The sequence below is a fragment of the Acinonyx jubatus genome, chromosome E1, assembly GCF_027475565.1.
Source record: "Acinonyx jubatus isolate Ajub_Pintada_27869175 chromosome E1, VMU_Ajub_asm_v1.0, whole genome shotgun sequence".
NCBI classification, from domain to species: Eukaryota; Metazoa; Chordata; class Mammalia; order Carnivora; family Felidae; genus Acinonyx; species Acinonyx jubatus.
In genome coordinates, this window is record NC_069397.1 from 54661935 (window position 1) to 54676095 (window position 14161).

Below are 14161 nucleotides of genomic sequence, written 5' to 3' on the forward strand. Positions count from 1 at the left end.
AAATACCAGTTTCTCAACTTCGTAGGCTGACAATTTGGCTTCTGGTGTGAGGCTGTTCGGAACTAAATAAAATAAGTATGTGTCATTCTTAAGCATTAATAATTTTCCGTTCACCCCACCCTCCGTCACTCCCAAGATTACCGGGAATGTTTTCCTTTACGTGACAATCATTAGTTAACAAAATCCTATCTAATCATGTATAAATCGGTCTTAAAAACAATGGATTTAAATAGACTCAATACGGAAAACAAACTAATTAATTAATTTATTTTGAGGGGAGAGAGAGAGCGCGCACGAGATGCGCAGAGGCAGACAAGGGCTCCAGGCTCTGAGCTGTCAGCACAGAGCCAGACGACGCAGGGCTGGAACTCACTAGTTGTGAGATTATGACCTGAGCCAAAGTCGGATGCTTAACCGACTGAGCCACCCAGGTGCCCCTGGAAAACAAAGTTAAATGACAAGTGTCAATGCATCACGAAAAGCTTTGTAAAGCTCACAGAGTGCCTAGGTCAGAGAAATTGGATTATTTTACAAAATCCACGTTGTGAACTTCGCTGGACTAGCGGGAAGCAAGGACGAGAAACATAGAAAGCCTGCCAACCGGAGCACAAAACTGTAGTGGATTATTAATTGCCCCGCCCCTACTCAAACCCAAGATCTGCCTTTGGACCCTGTGTGACACTTCTCAACGCCCCTGCAACTTGCCAGTGTAACTGAGACTGTTCTAGACGGAGATTAAATTCGTCTTTGGCCCCTAATGTACTGGAAACAAGTTGGTCAGGCCAGGTGTCAAGTTGAGAAGGGACCCAAGTGGAGTTCCAGGTTTCAGGGCGGGTAAAGGTTTATGAAGAGCCTCAGCAAAGACGCGGGAATACTATGCCGTGTAGCGCTACTTTAGCAAAGATTTCTAAGACTGACTTCTAGTAGACACACTTTCTTTCATGCCTCCCCAGCTAGGCCGGCCCCAAGAATAAGGATGTTGGAGAAATACTGCAGGTGCCTGCAGCACAAAGGCCCAGAGCTAAAAACGGACAGTACAGGTTCTTAAGCACACTGTTGGGGCAGGCATCAGAACTGAGCCCAAGCTCTACTAACTCCGGTGGCGAAGTAATCATTACACTGTAGGCGATGAAATTATACTTCAGACTGTTTCACAGAAGTCGGTAGGGCCTCTGTAGCTCTGAGCGCCTTCTACTCCAGGAAGTCCAGTTTCGAGGAAAGCTCCTCTGAGAAACTGGAAACGCACTGGCCAAAAGGAGAAACGGCACGGGACTGCAATCCCCACAAGTCGTGGCGGGCCGTCAGCATCCGGGACACCGTCTGCAAAGATCCCTGGGTATTGTGGTCCATTCCTTTGGCAGTAACCCTCTGCCGACGGTAAAATTCCTACCGAACCGAGGACCACAACTCCCAGCAACCCTTGCTACCGTGCGGGGGGTCTTCACGTTCTCGTGGCGCGGCGCAGGCGCACTAGGTCCTCGGCGCGGACCGCGCAGACTGAATAATAAAAGGGGAGCGGCGAAGAGGCAGGAAGACAGGACCATGTCGAAGGGCCCCGGGCCCGGCGGCTCCGCAGCTTCCTCGGCGCCCCCGGCCGCTACCGCTCAGGTGCTGCAGGCACAGCCCGAGAAACCGCAGCACTACACGTACGTAGAGCCCCCCCCGCCGCGCGCGCACGCCTGACGTCAGCGGCCAGCGTGAGTCACGCGCGCAGGGAGAGCGCGAGGCGGCCTCTCCCTCCCCCCCTTCCTCCTCCGGCCCGGCCCAGACCGGTTCCAACCTGCTGGGGCCGGTCCCAACCGCCTCTAACTGCCACCAACCCCTGGTCGGGCCGTGGGGCGGGAAGCTCGGTCCCCGCCGCTGAGCGGGGAAGGCGGGAGGGCGGGGTGCGGAGAGCACACATCTCAGGCCAGGCCTTTGAGGCCTAACTGTTCCTCAGACCGTAAAACCACAGTCTCAGGCACTCGCGGGGGCGATAAGAAGCCCAGGACACGGCCAGGACGAGTGCCCTGGGGGCCAGCCCTAGGGCCGCTGTGAATGAAGGTTGGCGCGAGGTCCTGTCAGGCGCCCCGCGCACTCTACCCCGGAGGCCTTTTGTGTCCCCGAAGCCCGTGTGTTGCGTACGGCGGCCCCTCTTGCTGGAACTCGCGGGGACAGCTGACCCGGCCTGAGTCCGGGGCCACGAGGGCGACGGGGTTCGAGCGTGTCCCCAGCCCCAGCACTCCCACCGCAGGAGTCCAGCGAGATGGGAACCTGCTGGTGTCTGAGCGGAGGTCCCCGTCTCCTCTTTATGTCCTTTCAAAGCACGCTCAGCGACCACCTAGCGCTAGGTGCCTCGGAAGAAAGAGCTACAGAGGCGGGCCCTCCTGTTTAGCAAAATGTTGGTTTCCAGTTTCCCTGAGTGCCTCCCAGGTGCTGTGTATGTTTAGAAGGATCCCCAGGTGGACCTGAGACTGGCTGGAGATTTGGAACCTGGGGGTCGAAAAACCCTTAAGAGCCACACAGTAATGCCGCCTGGTGAGCCGAGCGCAGGGAGCCCCTGTTGGAGTAGAAAGAATTAAAACTAGACAGGAGGAGCTCCTGTTTGTCACTCACAGAAGTAAGCCCCATTGGGAAACTGTTCTGGGATTGGGGGACATCGGTTTTAGAAAGTGTATTGGTTTCTTTGTGAGATTCCCTGCTATTGGTTGAAAGGAGTGGAAGCTTTTTCTTGGCTACAGTCCGACTCACGTTAACCATTACTTTTCTATTGAGGCCATTGCTTTGCGGGTCCTTTATTACTGGAGTTCTTTCGGCCATTCTTCCATTGGTTTTGGTGAAATGCTCTTACCTCCGAGCATACGGATCAAGTTGAGTGATGTGGTCAAGCAGCAGTATGGTTTTGATTTGAAAATCTGCAGATTTCACATAAACTGGAGCGTCTTTATATAATCTGTGGTTGCTTGGATCATATTTTTCCGTAAAATACGTATAATATCTTGAGTAAGGTTTCGGCAACCTTGTTACTGAGTATGCTGTGGAATTTATATTGGAAGGGCTTTCTTATAATTTTGAGTTGACAGATGAAACAAGGTAACATCTGTGTAAGTGTTAATATCTGAGTTTTTGTCCTATAGACGCTCATTTGTTTAAAATCTGTCTTTCCATTCCTTGTTGGGTAAGGGCAGAGTAATCATCAGTCTTGGCTGTTGGCGGTGGCTTAGTAATCAACAGAAGTAGATGAAACAAACGCCCAAGCCTGATTGGGTGGATTGGAGGTTGTAGGTGTTGCATCTTTTATTTCATGTTAACTGTTCATTTGTGTGTATGTTTGTTTTCATCACCAAAAATCAGAGGTGGACATCTGTTGTCTTCCTTGGTAGATTTATGGGCATTCAGAAGCTGTGATGATTTGGAAAACTTCATTCCCCTGTCATGCCAGGTCTGAGTTGCAGGGAGCTTGAGCACACAGATGATGGCACCTGTACCCTTACTGGCACTGATTTTTTTTTTTTTTTAAGGTGAACCCATTTGTTATCCCTGGGGGTTAGAATACAGGAATATTTTTATTTTAATATTTGCTTTAAAAATTTGAGCTGGCCAGCATTTTTAAACATTCTTCCTCATAAGCATGAACTTCCAGAATTTATACCAATCTGAATATGGCCTTATGTTGCATCGATCCCATTGTGGAATACAGATACAGACCCTTTGTTTTTTTAAACGTCTGTATTTAACTTTTTTTTACTTTTTCAAACTTGGACATAAAGTACACTAACTTTGTGTATTTTTTGTGCCTGATATTTGAGATTATGTGATATGCAATAATCTGGAAGAAATATGTGTTAAAATTGACTGCCACTCAGAACACCTGGCTGGCTCAGTTGGAAGAGCACGTGACTCTGGATCTCGAGGTCGAGAGTTCGAGCCCCATAATGGGTGTAGAGATTGCTTAAACATGAACAAACTTTAAAAATTTTTAAAAATTGAGTGCCATTCATCATAATGGCAGACAATCTTGGCAAACACAGTTGAATCCACCAAAAACAAATACTGCCTTTCCGTTGGCTTGTCTTCTTGCCCCTACAAAGTCCTGGAGTTTAAACTATCCTTTTCCTAAACCAAGAAGATTATTCGTGACATAGTTTGAAGAATAATTATTTTGTTGGTCTTTTTTTTCTCTAAATTTGTGAATAATCTTGCTTTAAGAAAAACTTTGAAATAATTCTTTTAGCAAATTGGTGTGGTAGGCACTTGTGCTAGACTTGAGGAATCCTACCCTTTAGAAAATGCCTATATTAGTTAACTCTTTTGTACAGCTTCAAGCATTTGATTAGCATGCAGTAAAAGGATAATGTGCACTTAGTAGTCTTCTTCTACTTGACATCTTGCTAGGTAATTTGTTTTATTTTCAGAACAAGTCCATCTTGTATATTGTAGTAGAATTTTATAAAGGCAGATTTAAGAATGGGAAATTTCAGAGCAATTACGTTCCAAAATGTATCTACTATTTACCTAGCTTTGGACTTTTTGCTGTATAACAGTTACATTATTAAAAGTATATAGTTGAATAAAAAGGAAAAGTATACTGTTGAAAGATCACCAAAAAACCTGCCTTCCAAAATAACCGGGTTTCTGACTCATTATTCTGTCCCTGTAAGAGGTTGTAAGCCTTGAAGACATTAGATCGTTTTTGGATTCCTTCACCTGCAGTTGATTCTCAGACTTCTTAATACCTTTGGGGTAAAGGAAAATGAAATTCTAGCTCAGTGACGGTTTCTTGGAGTTTCTGGCCACTGGGTGATTTCTTATAGGTAGACAGAGGATAAGTGCTTTATGACCTCATCTAGCCACGTGTCATTTTAACTTAGGACTGTTCCCTGGGCATCTTTAAACAAGGATAACGTAGCAGTATTTCCATACATAACTATTTTGAGGCAAATTTGTTAATTTATACATTGTATAAATGTCATGACTTCACTTGATTGCATCTGACTGTGTTTTGGAAAATCCAGGAAATGAAATTGTATTTAAATCATTATTGCAAATTGCAATAAAATTGTAAATACATTAGGAGAGTATGACTTGTTGTGCAACAGAAGTCACTGGAAGTGTTGCTAAGCAACCTCAGCAAGCATGAGTTAAATTACCGATAAATATTTCTGTATCTTGTTTACTTGTTTATCAAGTAGAACTAATTTCTTACAGGACAAAAATTAAGAGCTCGTTGTGGCCATCAGTCAAGCCCACAATATCCCCATTAAGAATTAAGTGCCCATGCTAAGGGTAGAGTCAAGCATAGCACCTAGTTGATATTTGCTATGATCTAAAGTAATGATTAAAGTGAAGATTTGCTTAATGGTTAAGTTTTTTTGTTTTAATCCAGCTATGTTAGATACTAAAGAAGGCTTCCCCACAATCCATTTGCATCTGCTTTGACTGGTGGTTTCTATCAACCTACAAAGACTGACTTATTGGTGAGGGCAGCTGGACAACTCTGAGAGCAACTTAGAGAAATCCATCATGGGCACACTCTATAAAGGAGCTCCTTCTCTGGAAATAGCACCCCAGATAAGTGCACAAAAGCAAGACACCCTCGTGGACCTACTTCCTCCCGCTTTCAACACCCTGATGCCTGAAGGTGAGGTCTCCTTCCTGTGTGTCTTAGAAGCCATGAGCTCACTTAGGTAATAAGAGCCCTGCAGCAGCCTGAGCACCACACATCTGCAGGCTTTCCTGCCAGACCTTTGCCTAAAGGTTATTTTTCTCATTAGGAGAGGCTCTAGGTCACAAGAATGATAAAAGTAAGGTTGCATTTAAAGCTACATTACTTTAAATACTGGACTGGTGTAGGGATTATTTTCCCAAACGGGGCAGTATTTGCTTAATGATTAAGTTTTTCGTTTTGTTGTTGTTGTTTTGTTTTGTTTTAATCCAGCTATGCTTGATACTAAAGGAGGTTTTCCCACATTTGCATCTTCTGTATTTTGAAATTGCAACTATGGACAGTTGTGGCTAATCCTAGTAGATTGTCTTCCCTTCTTTTAACATCTTGGATGAATTTGGGGCACACTAATGTGTTATGTGAAGATGGATGTTGAATGTAAGTTTCTCTGCCATTCTTAGACAATATATAAAAATTACATTAGTCTGATTGCTAAAAATGCCAAGAATTTGGGTTCAGTAGCCTTTTTGTTTTCTTATCGTATAGATACTGTGTAGATTCACCCCAGCCTGCCATCTTAAAATACCTGCATGGGCCACAGAATATCTGCGGAGAAAGTTTGGGTAAAATCAGTGCATATGATGATAGGTATGGGGTTTATTTTGGGGGTGATGGAAATGTTCTAAAATTAGGTAGTGGTGGTAGTTCTACATTATGGTGAATATACTAAAATCCACTGAGACATACACTTTAAAATGGTGAATTTTTAATGTTATGTAAATTATATCTCAATTATTTTTTAAAAAGGGTTAAAAACCAGCATATATGAATCTATCAGGCTCATATGGCCTATCAGGGCTTGGCAGCATCGTTTGGTATGGGAAAGCCTGCAGTTTGTGAAAAGCTCCTTGGTGCCCTTTTTCCAGCCTTCTCAATGGCTGAGTCCCTGTGTATCCATTCTAGGTGAATGCCCCCCTGTTCTGAGTCTGTGGAGAAGTGAATACTCAGCAAGTTTGAGACTCCTAGTTGTTGGTAGTTGTACTTCAAATGGGCTCTGAATTGACAGCCATTATAAGGAGCAAGCACGTTTTTCCCAGTGCCTTTGTAAAAATGAACAAAGTGGGTGGGAGGTAGAAGAGAAGGTTGCTCTTCTGCTGAAAAGTAATGAATAACGTTCTCAGGTACTTTATGGTTGTTTTAATGTTCACATAGACATTTCTTTAAGGACAGGCCATGTGTTTTAGGCATTTTTAATTGTATTAATAGCTATAATATTTTAGTTCAAATAATCACAAATTTTTTATTATTTCTCTATACAATCCCTCAACTTTCACCCCTTTTTTCTTTGCCAGTGTGTAGAATTTGACAGCAGTATCAAGAGCTGATGAGGAGGAGAAGATGGAAAGGAGTCTAGCGACTTAAAAATCTCATAGCATTCTCTGTGAGGTGATCTTTTTCCTGTCGGGGGCTCAATTTATTTAGGAGATAAAGAAGATACTCAGACCTGTGACAGTATCATCATGTCATATCTGAGCTTATTGAAATGTTTCTTCCCTTCCCTTAATCTTTATATCACCGTTTGCTTTTTGTGTTCTTAAGTGAACTCCTTTGTTTCCCCTAGTATTTGAAACATTGTACGGCCACTGTAAGTTTTAACAAAATGACTTCTGACGAGGAGGGGAAAGGCCCACGTTCCCATCTTCCTCAGAAATTTTGGCCTACTCCCAAAACTACCCCCATTGAGGAGAGGTAGTTACACTTAGGAAAGAAGTGATGAAAACTTTTGGCTTTGTGTTTTGTGACTTAAAAGTTTTAAATACTAGTTTTTATACCTAAGTTTTTTGTTTTGTTTTGTTTTCATTTTGGTAAGAACATTACTATCTCTTTTTGATGTAACTTTCACCGCTTAGAAGTGCCAGGTATTTGGTAGCCTGCCATATTAGGATTTGTGTAAATTAGTCTGTCAAAACATGACAAATTAGAAAACTGTACCTGTATTTTCTTATCTAAAAAAAATCTAAAGCTTAAATTTTATTATTGAACTAAGAGTACTTTATAATGGGGGCACCTGGGTGGCTCAGTCAGTTAGGCATCAGACTTTAGCTCAAGTCATGATCTCACATTTCATGGGTTTGAGCCCCACATCAGGCTCCGTGCTGTTAGTGTGGGATCCCATTTGGGATTCTTTCTATATCTTTCTCTCTCTGCCTTTCCTCCACTTGTGCACGCGTGCTCTCTCTCCCAATAAATAAACTTTAAAAAAAATCAAAAAGGTATTTTATAATGAATACATAAGGTAATTACTAAATATTTAGTAGAGCATGTTAAAGTTAACATTTTTGTTTTTTTTATTTTTTTATGTTTAAAAAAAATTTTTTTAACGTTTATTTCTTTTTGACAGAGACAGAGTACGAGCAGGGGAGGGTCAGAGTGGGAGACATAGAACACAAAGCAGGCTCTAGGCTCTGAGCTTCAGCCCAGAGCCTGACGCGGGGCTCGAACCCACGGATTGCGAGATCATGACCTGAGCTGAAGTTGGATGCTTAACTGAGCCACCCAGGCACCCTGATTTTTATTTTTAGTAACTTATTTTTTGGTTATTATAATTATGGCCTGTCAAAATCTTCCTGACATATTTTGAACAGATTCTGGAGAGTCCACTTATGCATATTTGCTGTTACTCTTGTTTTTCTTTCTAGCTCATTTAAGGGAAGCAGAGTTAACAGCATGGTGTTTAAGAGTATTGACTCCAGGGCAAGACTGATTGGGTTTGAAGGCCAGCTCTGCCACTTACTAGCTGTGTCTTAGGCAAGTGAGTTCCCCTTTGTATGTCAGTTTCCTAAGGATACCAGTACCTGCCCTGTGGAGTTAATGAGGTCTAAGTTAATATACGTAAAGTGCTTAAAATAGCGCATGGCATTTAGCACAGCATATGTGCCATTCTTACCAATATTTGACAAGCCCAAGTTACTGCTTTCAGTTTCATTGCTACCTCCTTCAATAGCCTTAACCAAGTGCCATCTTTAGCTACATCTACACTAAAGTAGATTCTTCAGAGGGCCCCTAGGTGGCTCAGTAGGTTAAGCGTCCAACTTTGGCTCGGATCATGATCTCACAGTTCGTGAGTTCAAGCCCTGCATTAGGCTCTCTGCTAACAGCTCAGAGCCTGGAGCCTGCTTCGGATTCTGTGTCTCCCTCTCTCTGCTTCTCCCTCGCTCACGTCCTGTCTCTCTCTTAAATAAATATACGTTAAAAATTTTTTTTTTAAATAGGTTTTTCAGTTCTTAGGGCACATGTGGGTCATTGTTGTCTTCAGTATACTCCTGTTCTCCATATCCATTCAAATTTTACTTCAGTTGCTATTCTTCGTGTAGCCTTCATCAGGCTACCTGTATCTTACACAACGGATTTGTATTTAAAACTAAACAGATGTGCTCTTACAGGCCAAAGCCTTTGTTCCGCGGAAGTTTACAAAATAACACATCAATTCAAACGTTTATGCTAGAACATTCATCAAATTGGAGGGTTTTTTAGGCCAGCTGTGTACAGAAAAACTTTGAATCAAGTCACAGTGTTCTCTTACTTAGGGAAGAATGATCCAGGGTTTCCAGTACTCCTCACATATATTCTACAAAATCAGTGATGTGAGTGAACCTTCCATGAACTTTCTCTTCTCAGTTTTTTTTTTACCAGTTCCAAAATCTTTAGGCCAAGGAGACAATCATAGGAAGCAGGGACATGTAAGACTAGTTGCACACCAACGTTGTATCATTCATGTTAGTTCTTGGGGCCAGGATGGCTCACTGGTGTCAGACCTTTCCCAATGAAGAATGCGCTGCAACTATTTACCTGTGAATGGTTCCCCCACCTGGGAACCAAAGCGTTTGCTTGCTTAAGTGCCTGTAGCACTTGTATTGTAGGCTCCCGTGTATGTTTCTGTATGTTAGGATAGTTCTGTTGTATCTAGGAGGGGTCATACTGGCTCTGAGGTCCTACGATATCTGCTCTGGCTAAAAGCCAGGTATAGAATCAAAAGCCTACATTGAATGTTCAGACACACTCAGAAATTCATCAGACACTTTATTTGCCTGAATGATGTTTTAAACCAGGATCATTTCAGATTTGGAAACCAAATGTCTGTAGCCGTATAATGCTTTTTCAGAATTGTCCAAATATTTGCCAACCAAGTTTTAGCTTTATTTGGTCTTGTTTTTTAAAAGCCATTTTCTGGCAGCTCCTACTGGTAAGGTTATTGTTACATGGTTGTATGGTTTCTGAGTTATGTTTGGTGTCAGAACAGAATGTGTATGTGTATATATATCCTTATAAACACTTAATCTAGAACTGTTAGTACTTTATCTTAAGCTCTTCAAAAATTAACAAAGATTTGCAGCAAATTGTAAAATATGTGTGTGTGATCGTATGCATATTTGGATAGTAATTTAGGATTCTTAATCTGCTTAACAACTCTTAAGGTATTCACCTTGGAATTAAATATTTTATTCTCAAACTTAAAAATGAAGAATTCTGATAAGCCGTGGTCTATGACCTCTATGACTAAAATTTTTTAGGAATTCTGTATGGGTAGGGGTAATATTAATATGGAAACTAGATTACAGATGAGTATCATTTGAGGCTTTGCATACTACAGTGTACTATTTGACAATGACTGGCGATTTTTTTGTTTTTTCTTTCCTTTGTTGCAGAATCCTATCACTTTGTGGTTAGATTTCAGTAAAGAATGTTAAAGAACAAGGTGCCTGGCTGGCTTAGTTAGTAGAGCATGTGACTCTTGATCTCAGAGTCCTGAGTTTGAGCCCCACATTGGGCATAGAGCTTACTTGCAAACAATGGTCCTCTTCTTCAATATTCTTTTTTTTTTTTTTTTTTTTTTTTTTTTTTAAGATTCTGTTTCTGTGGTAAAGCTTGTATGTTGCTTGAAAAAGATGCAATTCGGGGCGCCTGGGTGGCTCAGTCGGTTAAGCATCCGACTTCGGCTCAGGTCACGATCTCACTGTCCGTGGGTTCGAGCCCCGCGTCGGGCTCTGTGCTGACTGCTCAGAACCTGGAGCCTGTTTCCGATTCTGTGTCTCCCTCTCTCTCTGACCCTCCCCCGTTCATGCTCTGTCTCTTTCTGTCTCAAAAATAAATAAATGTTAAAAAAAAAAGAAAAAAAAAAAGAAAAAGATGCAATTCAGTGTTTAGGAGCCTAGCTGTAATAAAGATGAATATTTGTGGCTCATTATAAATGTGTGCATATCACAGTCCCCATGTGAGGCTTATGAACAGTCATCTGACTGGCCAGGAGAGTAGTGGGCTCTCCAGGACCAAGTGCTTCCTCATGGCCCTCCAGGGTCATGACGTCCAGGTTGGGGGTGTGAGTGGCAGTGTCTGGAGTTTCTTCTGTTGGCTCAGTCTTTGGCTTGTTGCCCCCTTTTTGTTTGGCTCACATATTGTTGTTCACTATGGATATTGAGCTTTATCAAGTCTTTAGCAAATCTGGTCTCCCTGCACCATCTCCTCTATTGCTTCTCCAGAGGCCGTCACTATTTTATTTGCAGTTTTACTCAAATCTAACCACTTTGCATATGTGTCCAAATCAGGTTCTGCACATCATAAACTGGATGACATTCAAATAGTGATTTACTTTGCAAAAATATTTACCACAGTTCACTTTTAACTTAAAGGAACTCTTCTGGCTTATTAGCAACATCTTTCATCTAATTTGGGGTCAGGATAGATTCTCTGTCAAGTTGTCATTAATATGATGGGTTACATTTCCAAAAACTTTTTTTAAATTTTTTATTCTAAAAGCAATCCCAATTCAATAAAGAGTCCAGGTAACCCTTAATATCAATAATACTGGATGTATTTTTCCTTCTAGTTTTTTCCCCCCTGTTATAGTCTGGTGATCTACTTCTATTATTTTTCTGAATAAATCTTTAGTTAAGTACCCAGTTTTTGCCAAATAGTCATCATAATACCCCTTAGTTTTTGGAGGAAACAAAAAAAGGATTTAATGTATCTCTAGCGAGCTCCACACATTCCTAGGAATTACAGGGCAAGCCATCCCACTGGTTGCTTTTCTAGTCTGCATGTGAGGCTGATCTCAAAATTAGTGTTCAGGGTGAAGAACAAGGCTGTACAGACATTGTGGGGAAGGTAGCTAGAGAAGTTACTGGTTCCTTAATTGCCAGGAGAAGCATGTAAATCAGAGATTGGAATTGCTTCTCTTGGTTTTGTTGGGTTTAGAATATAGCTGCTATGGACCAAGCTTGTACCATTTGTGATGCTTTACAGCTTGGCTTTTTCTTGGATAGACAGACATATCTGGAATGCTTGCTGTGAGCCAGCTTGCAGAGGTGCAGAGATGAGTAGACATGGCTACAAACAACTATGGTGGGGGCTATATGGGCTGTATTCATACATTGCAGTGGACGTATGGAAGGAAGGTGATTAACACCTGTGGGCAGGGGCAGGGAACCCTCCTCACGTGGAGAAGAAGCCAAAAAGGTGATCCAGACACCGGGAGTAATATGCTCAAAAGTATTGAGATGTGAGGGGAGGTTTATGGTGTGTTGGGGAATTCCAACTCTTCAGAGCAGAGGTTGGCAAACTACGACTCGTTTGCCACATCCAGCCTGCCACCTGCCTTTGTATGGCCTATGAGCTAAGAATGTGTTTTACGTTTTTAATTGTTGAAAAAGAATATTTCATGACACATGAAAATTATATGAAATTCAAATTTCAGTGTCCATAAAGCTTTAATGGAACCCTCTCCTTATTGGTTTACATATTGTTTATGGCTGCTTTTACGCTGCAATATGCAGCAGTGTGACAGAGACCATATGTGGCACTCTCCTTGCTTGGCATTTCTGTCCCGTGTACTATAGGTTGCAGTGACAACAGTTATAACTTGACAGCGTTTCCAGTACTGGGTGTATCAGCATATCAAAATGTTTTATTTATTCTTTATTACCAGTGCCTACCAATTATGTCAGAACAAGAGAGGAAGAGAAAAATGGACTTTGAATGTCATGTCTTTAGGGCACAGTAGAGTGTGAATTATTTTGTTATCAAACTAGGTGGCAAAGCTGTCTTTAATAAAAGCTGTGCTGGGGTGCCTGGCTGGCTCAGTCAGTGGAGCATGCAACTCTTGATCTCCGGGTTGTGAGTTCGAGACTCATGTTGGGTGTAGAAATTACTTTAAAAAAAAAAAAAAAAGGGCTGTGCTGAAAGGACCCACCCATTAACATTACCAGACTTAAATAGTTGTCAAAATAATCCCAACTCATAGAAAGGCAATGGTCAGAAAAATTAGAAATTTTACACTTGATCTTAGCCAAAAGGCCGAGAAGCAATAGAAAAATTAGAAATTTTAAAGGGACTCAGTCACCTGGGTGGCTTAGTCAGCTAAGCATCTGGCTTCGGCTCAAGTCATGATCTCACAGTTCGTGAGTTTGAGCCCCACGTCAGGCTCTGTGCTGACAGCTTGGAGCCTGGAGCCTATTTCAGATTCTGTGTCTTCCTCTATCTCTCCCTGCCCCTCCCCTGCTCACTCTGTCTCTCTCTCTCTCTCTCTCTCTGTCTCTCTCTCTCTCTCAAAAATAAATAAACATTAAAAGAAATTTTAAAGGGACTGTTTCATCACAGCAGCATTTCTTCACAAAAATGAAAATGAGGCTACAACTGAAGTAAGTTTCCCGAGTGGCTCATTTATTAGCTAAGCAAGGGAAGTCATTTCCCAATATTGAATTAATTAAATTGTGTTTGATTGCAGCAGCTGAAGAAATATGTCTAGAGAAAACAAACTTGTTTAAAAGTGTTAGCCTTTCGACAAGAACAATTTCTCAAAATGTTGAAGTCCTTGGGAGCAGTATCAGTAGTCAAAAAACAAGGCAAATGATTTCACGTGGTTTTCCTTGGCTCTAGATGAGTCAACAGATCCTACTGTTACTCTTGGTTTCTTCATGGAGTCAATATCTCGTTTGAAGTGACTGAAGAATTAGCATCAATGAATAGTCTATTTAAAACAACGACAGCTGAGAATATTTTCAAAAAACTGAGGACAACCTGAAGTATGATCTGCTGATATCTGTTACAACTGATGGTGGTAAGAATATTGTGGAGCAGAAAAAAACCTCACTGGACAAATTTGCAAAGCTTATGAAATTGTAAGGTGTTCAAAGCCTGTGGTTGGTTATTCATTATATTATTCATCAGGTTCTTTGGGGAAAAATACTTGAATCTATCATTTGTTACTGAACCATTAGAATCAGCAGTGAACTTCACTCCCTCTTGTGGACTTCACCATGATCAATTCCATGAATTTCTCTCAGAAAAAGAAACTGAATATTCTGATGCCCTACCACACAATAGTTTGATGGCTCAGCAGTGGTGAAGTTTTCTTGTAATTTTCTGAGTTCAGGGCTGACATCGGAACTTTCCTGAATGAGAAGAATCATTCTCAACTACTACTGAACACTGAGTAGCTTTGGAAATTGGCTTTTGCTGCAG

The 14161-nt window shown here is 41.8% G+C and overlaps 1 protein-coding gene and 1 pseudogene across 5 annotated transcripts in view; one reads left to right on the forward strand and one right to left on the reverse strand.

Moving 5' to 3' along the window:
• Positions 1–1473: 1473 nt before the first annotated feature.
• UNK (unk zinc finger) overlaps positions 1474–14161 on the forward strand; it is a 33069-nt gene continuing 20381 nt past the window's right edge. Inside the window, exons 1-4 of one of the 5 annotated variants that reach the window (XM_027052223.2) lie at positions 1504–2599; positions 5366–5620; positions 5918–6082; positions 6191–6267. In XM_027052223.2, the coding sequence (XP_026908024.1) occupies positions 6074–6082; positions 6191–6267 (86 nt within the window). In that variant the 5' untranslated portion in view covers positions 1504–2599; positions 5366–5620; positions 5918–6073. Of the gene's footprint in view, positions 2600–5365; positions 5621–5917; positions 6083–6190; positions 6268–14161 lie in introns of those variants that run through there. The other 4 variants (XM_027052222.2, XM_053212286.1, XM_027052226.2 and 1 more) reach the window with 4 other exon arrangements.
• Positions 12895–13006, reverse strand: LOC113597057 (uncharacterized; annotated as a pseudogene).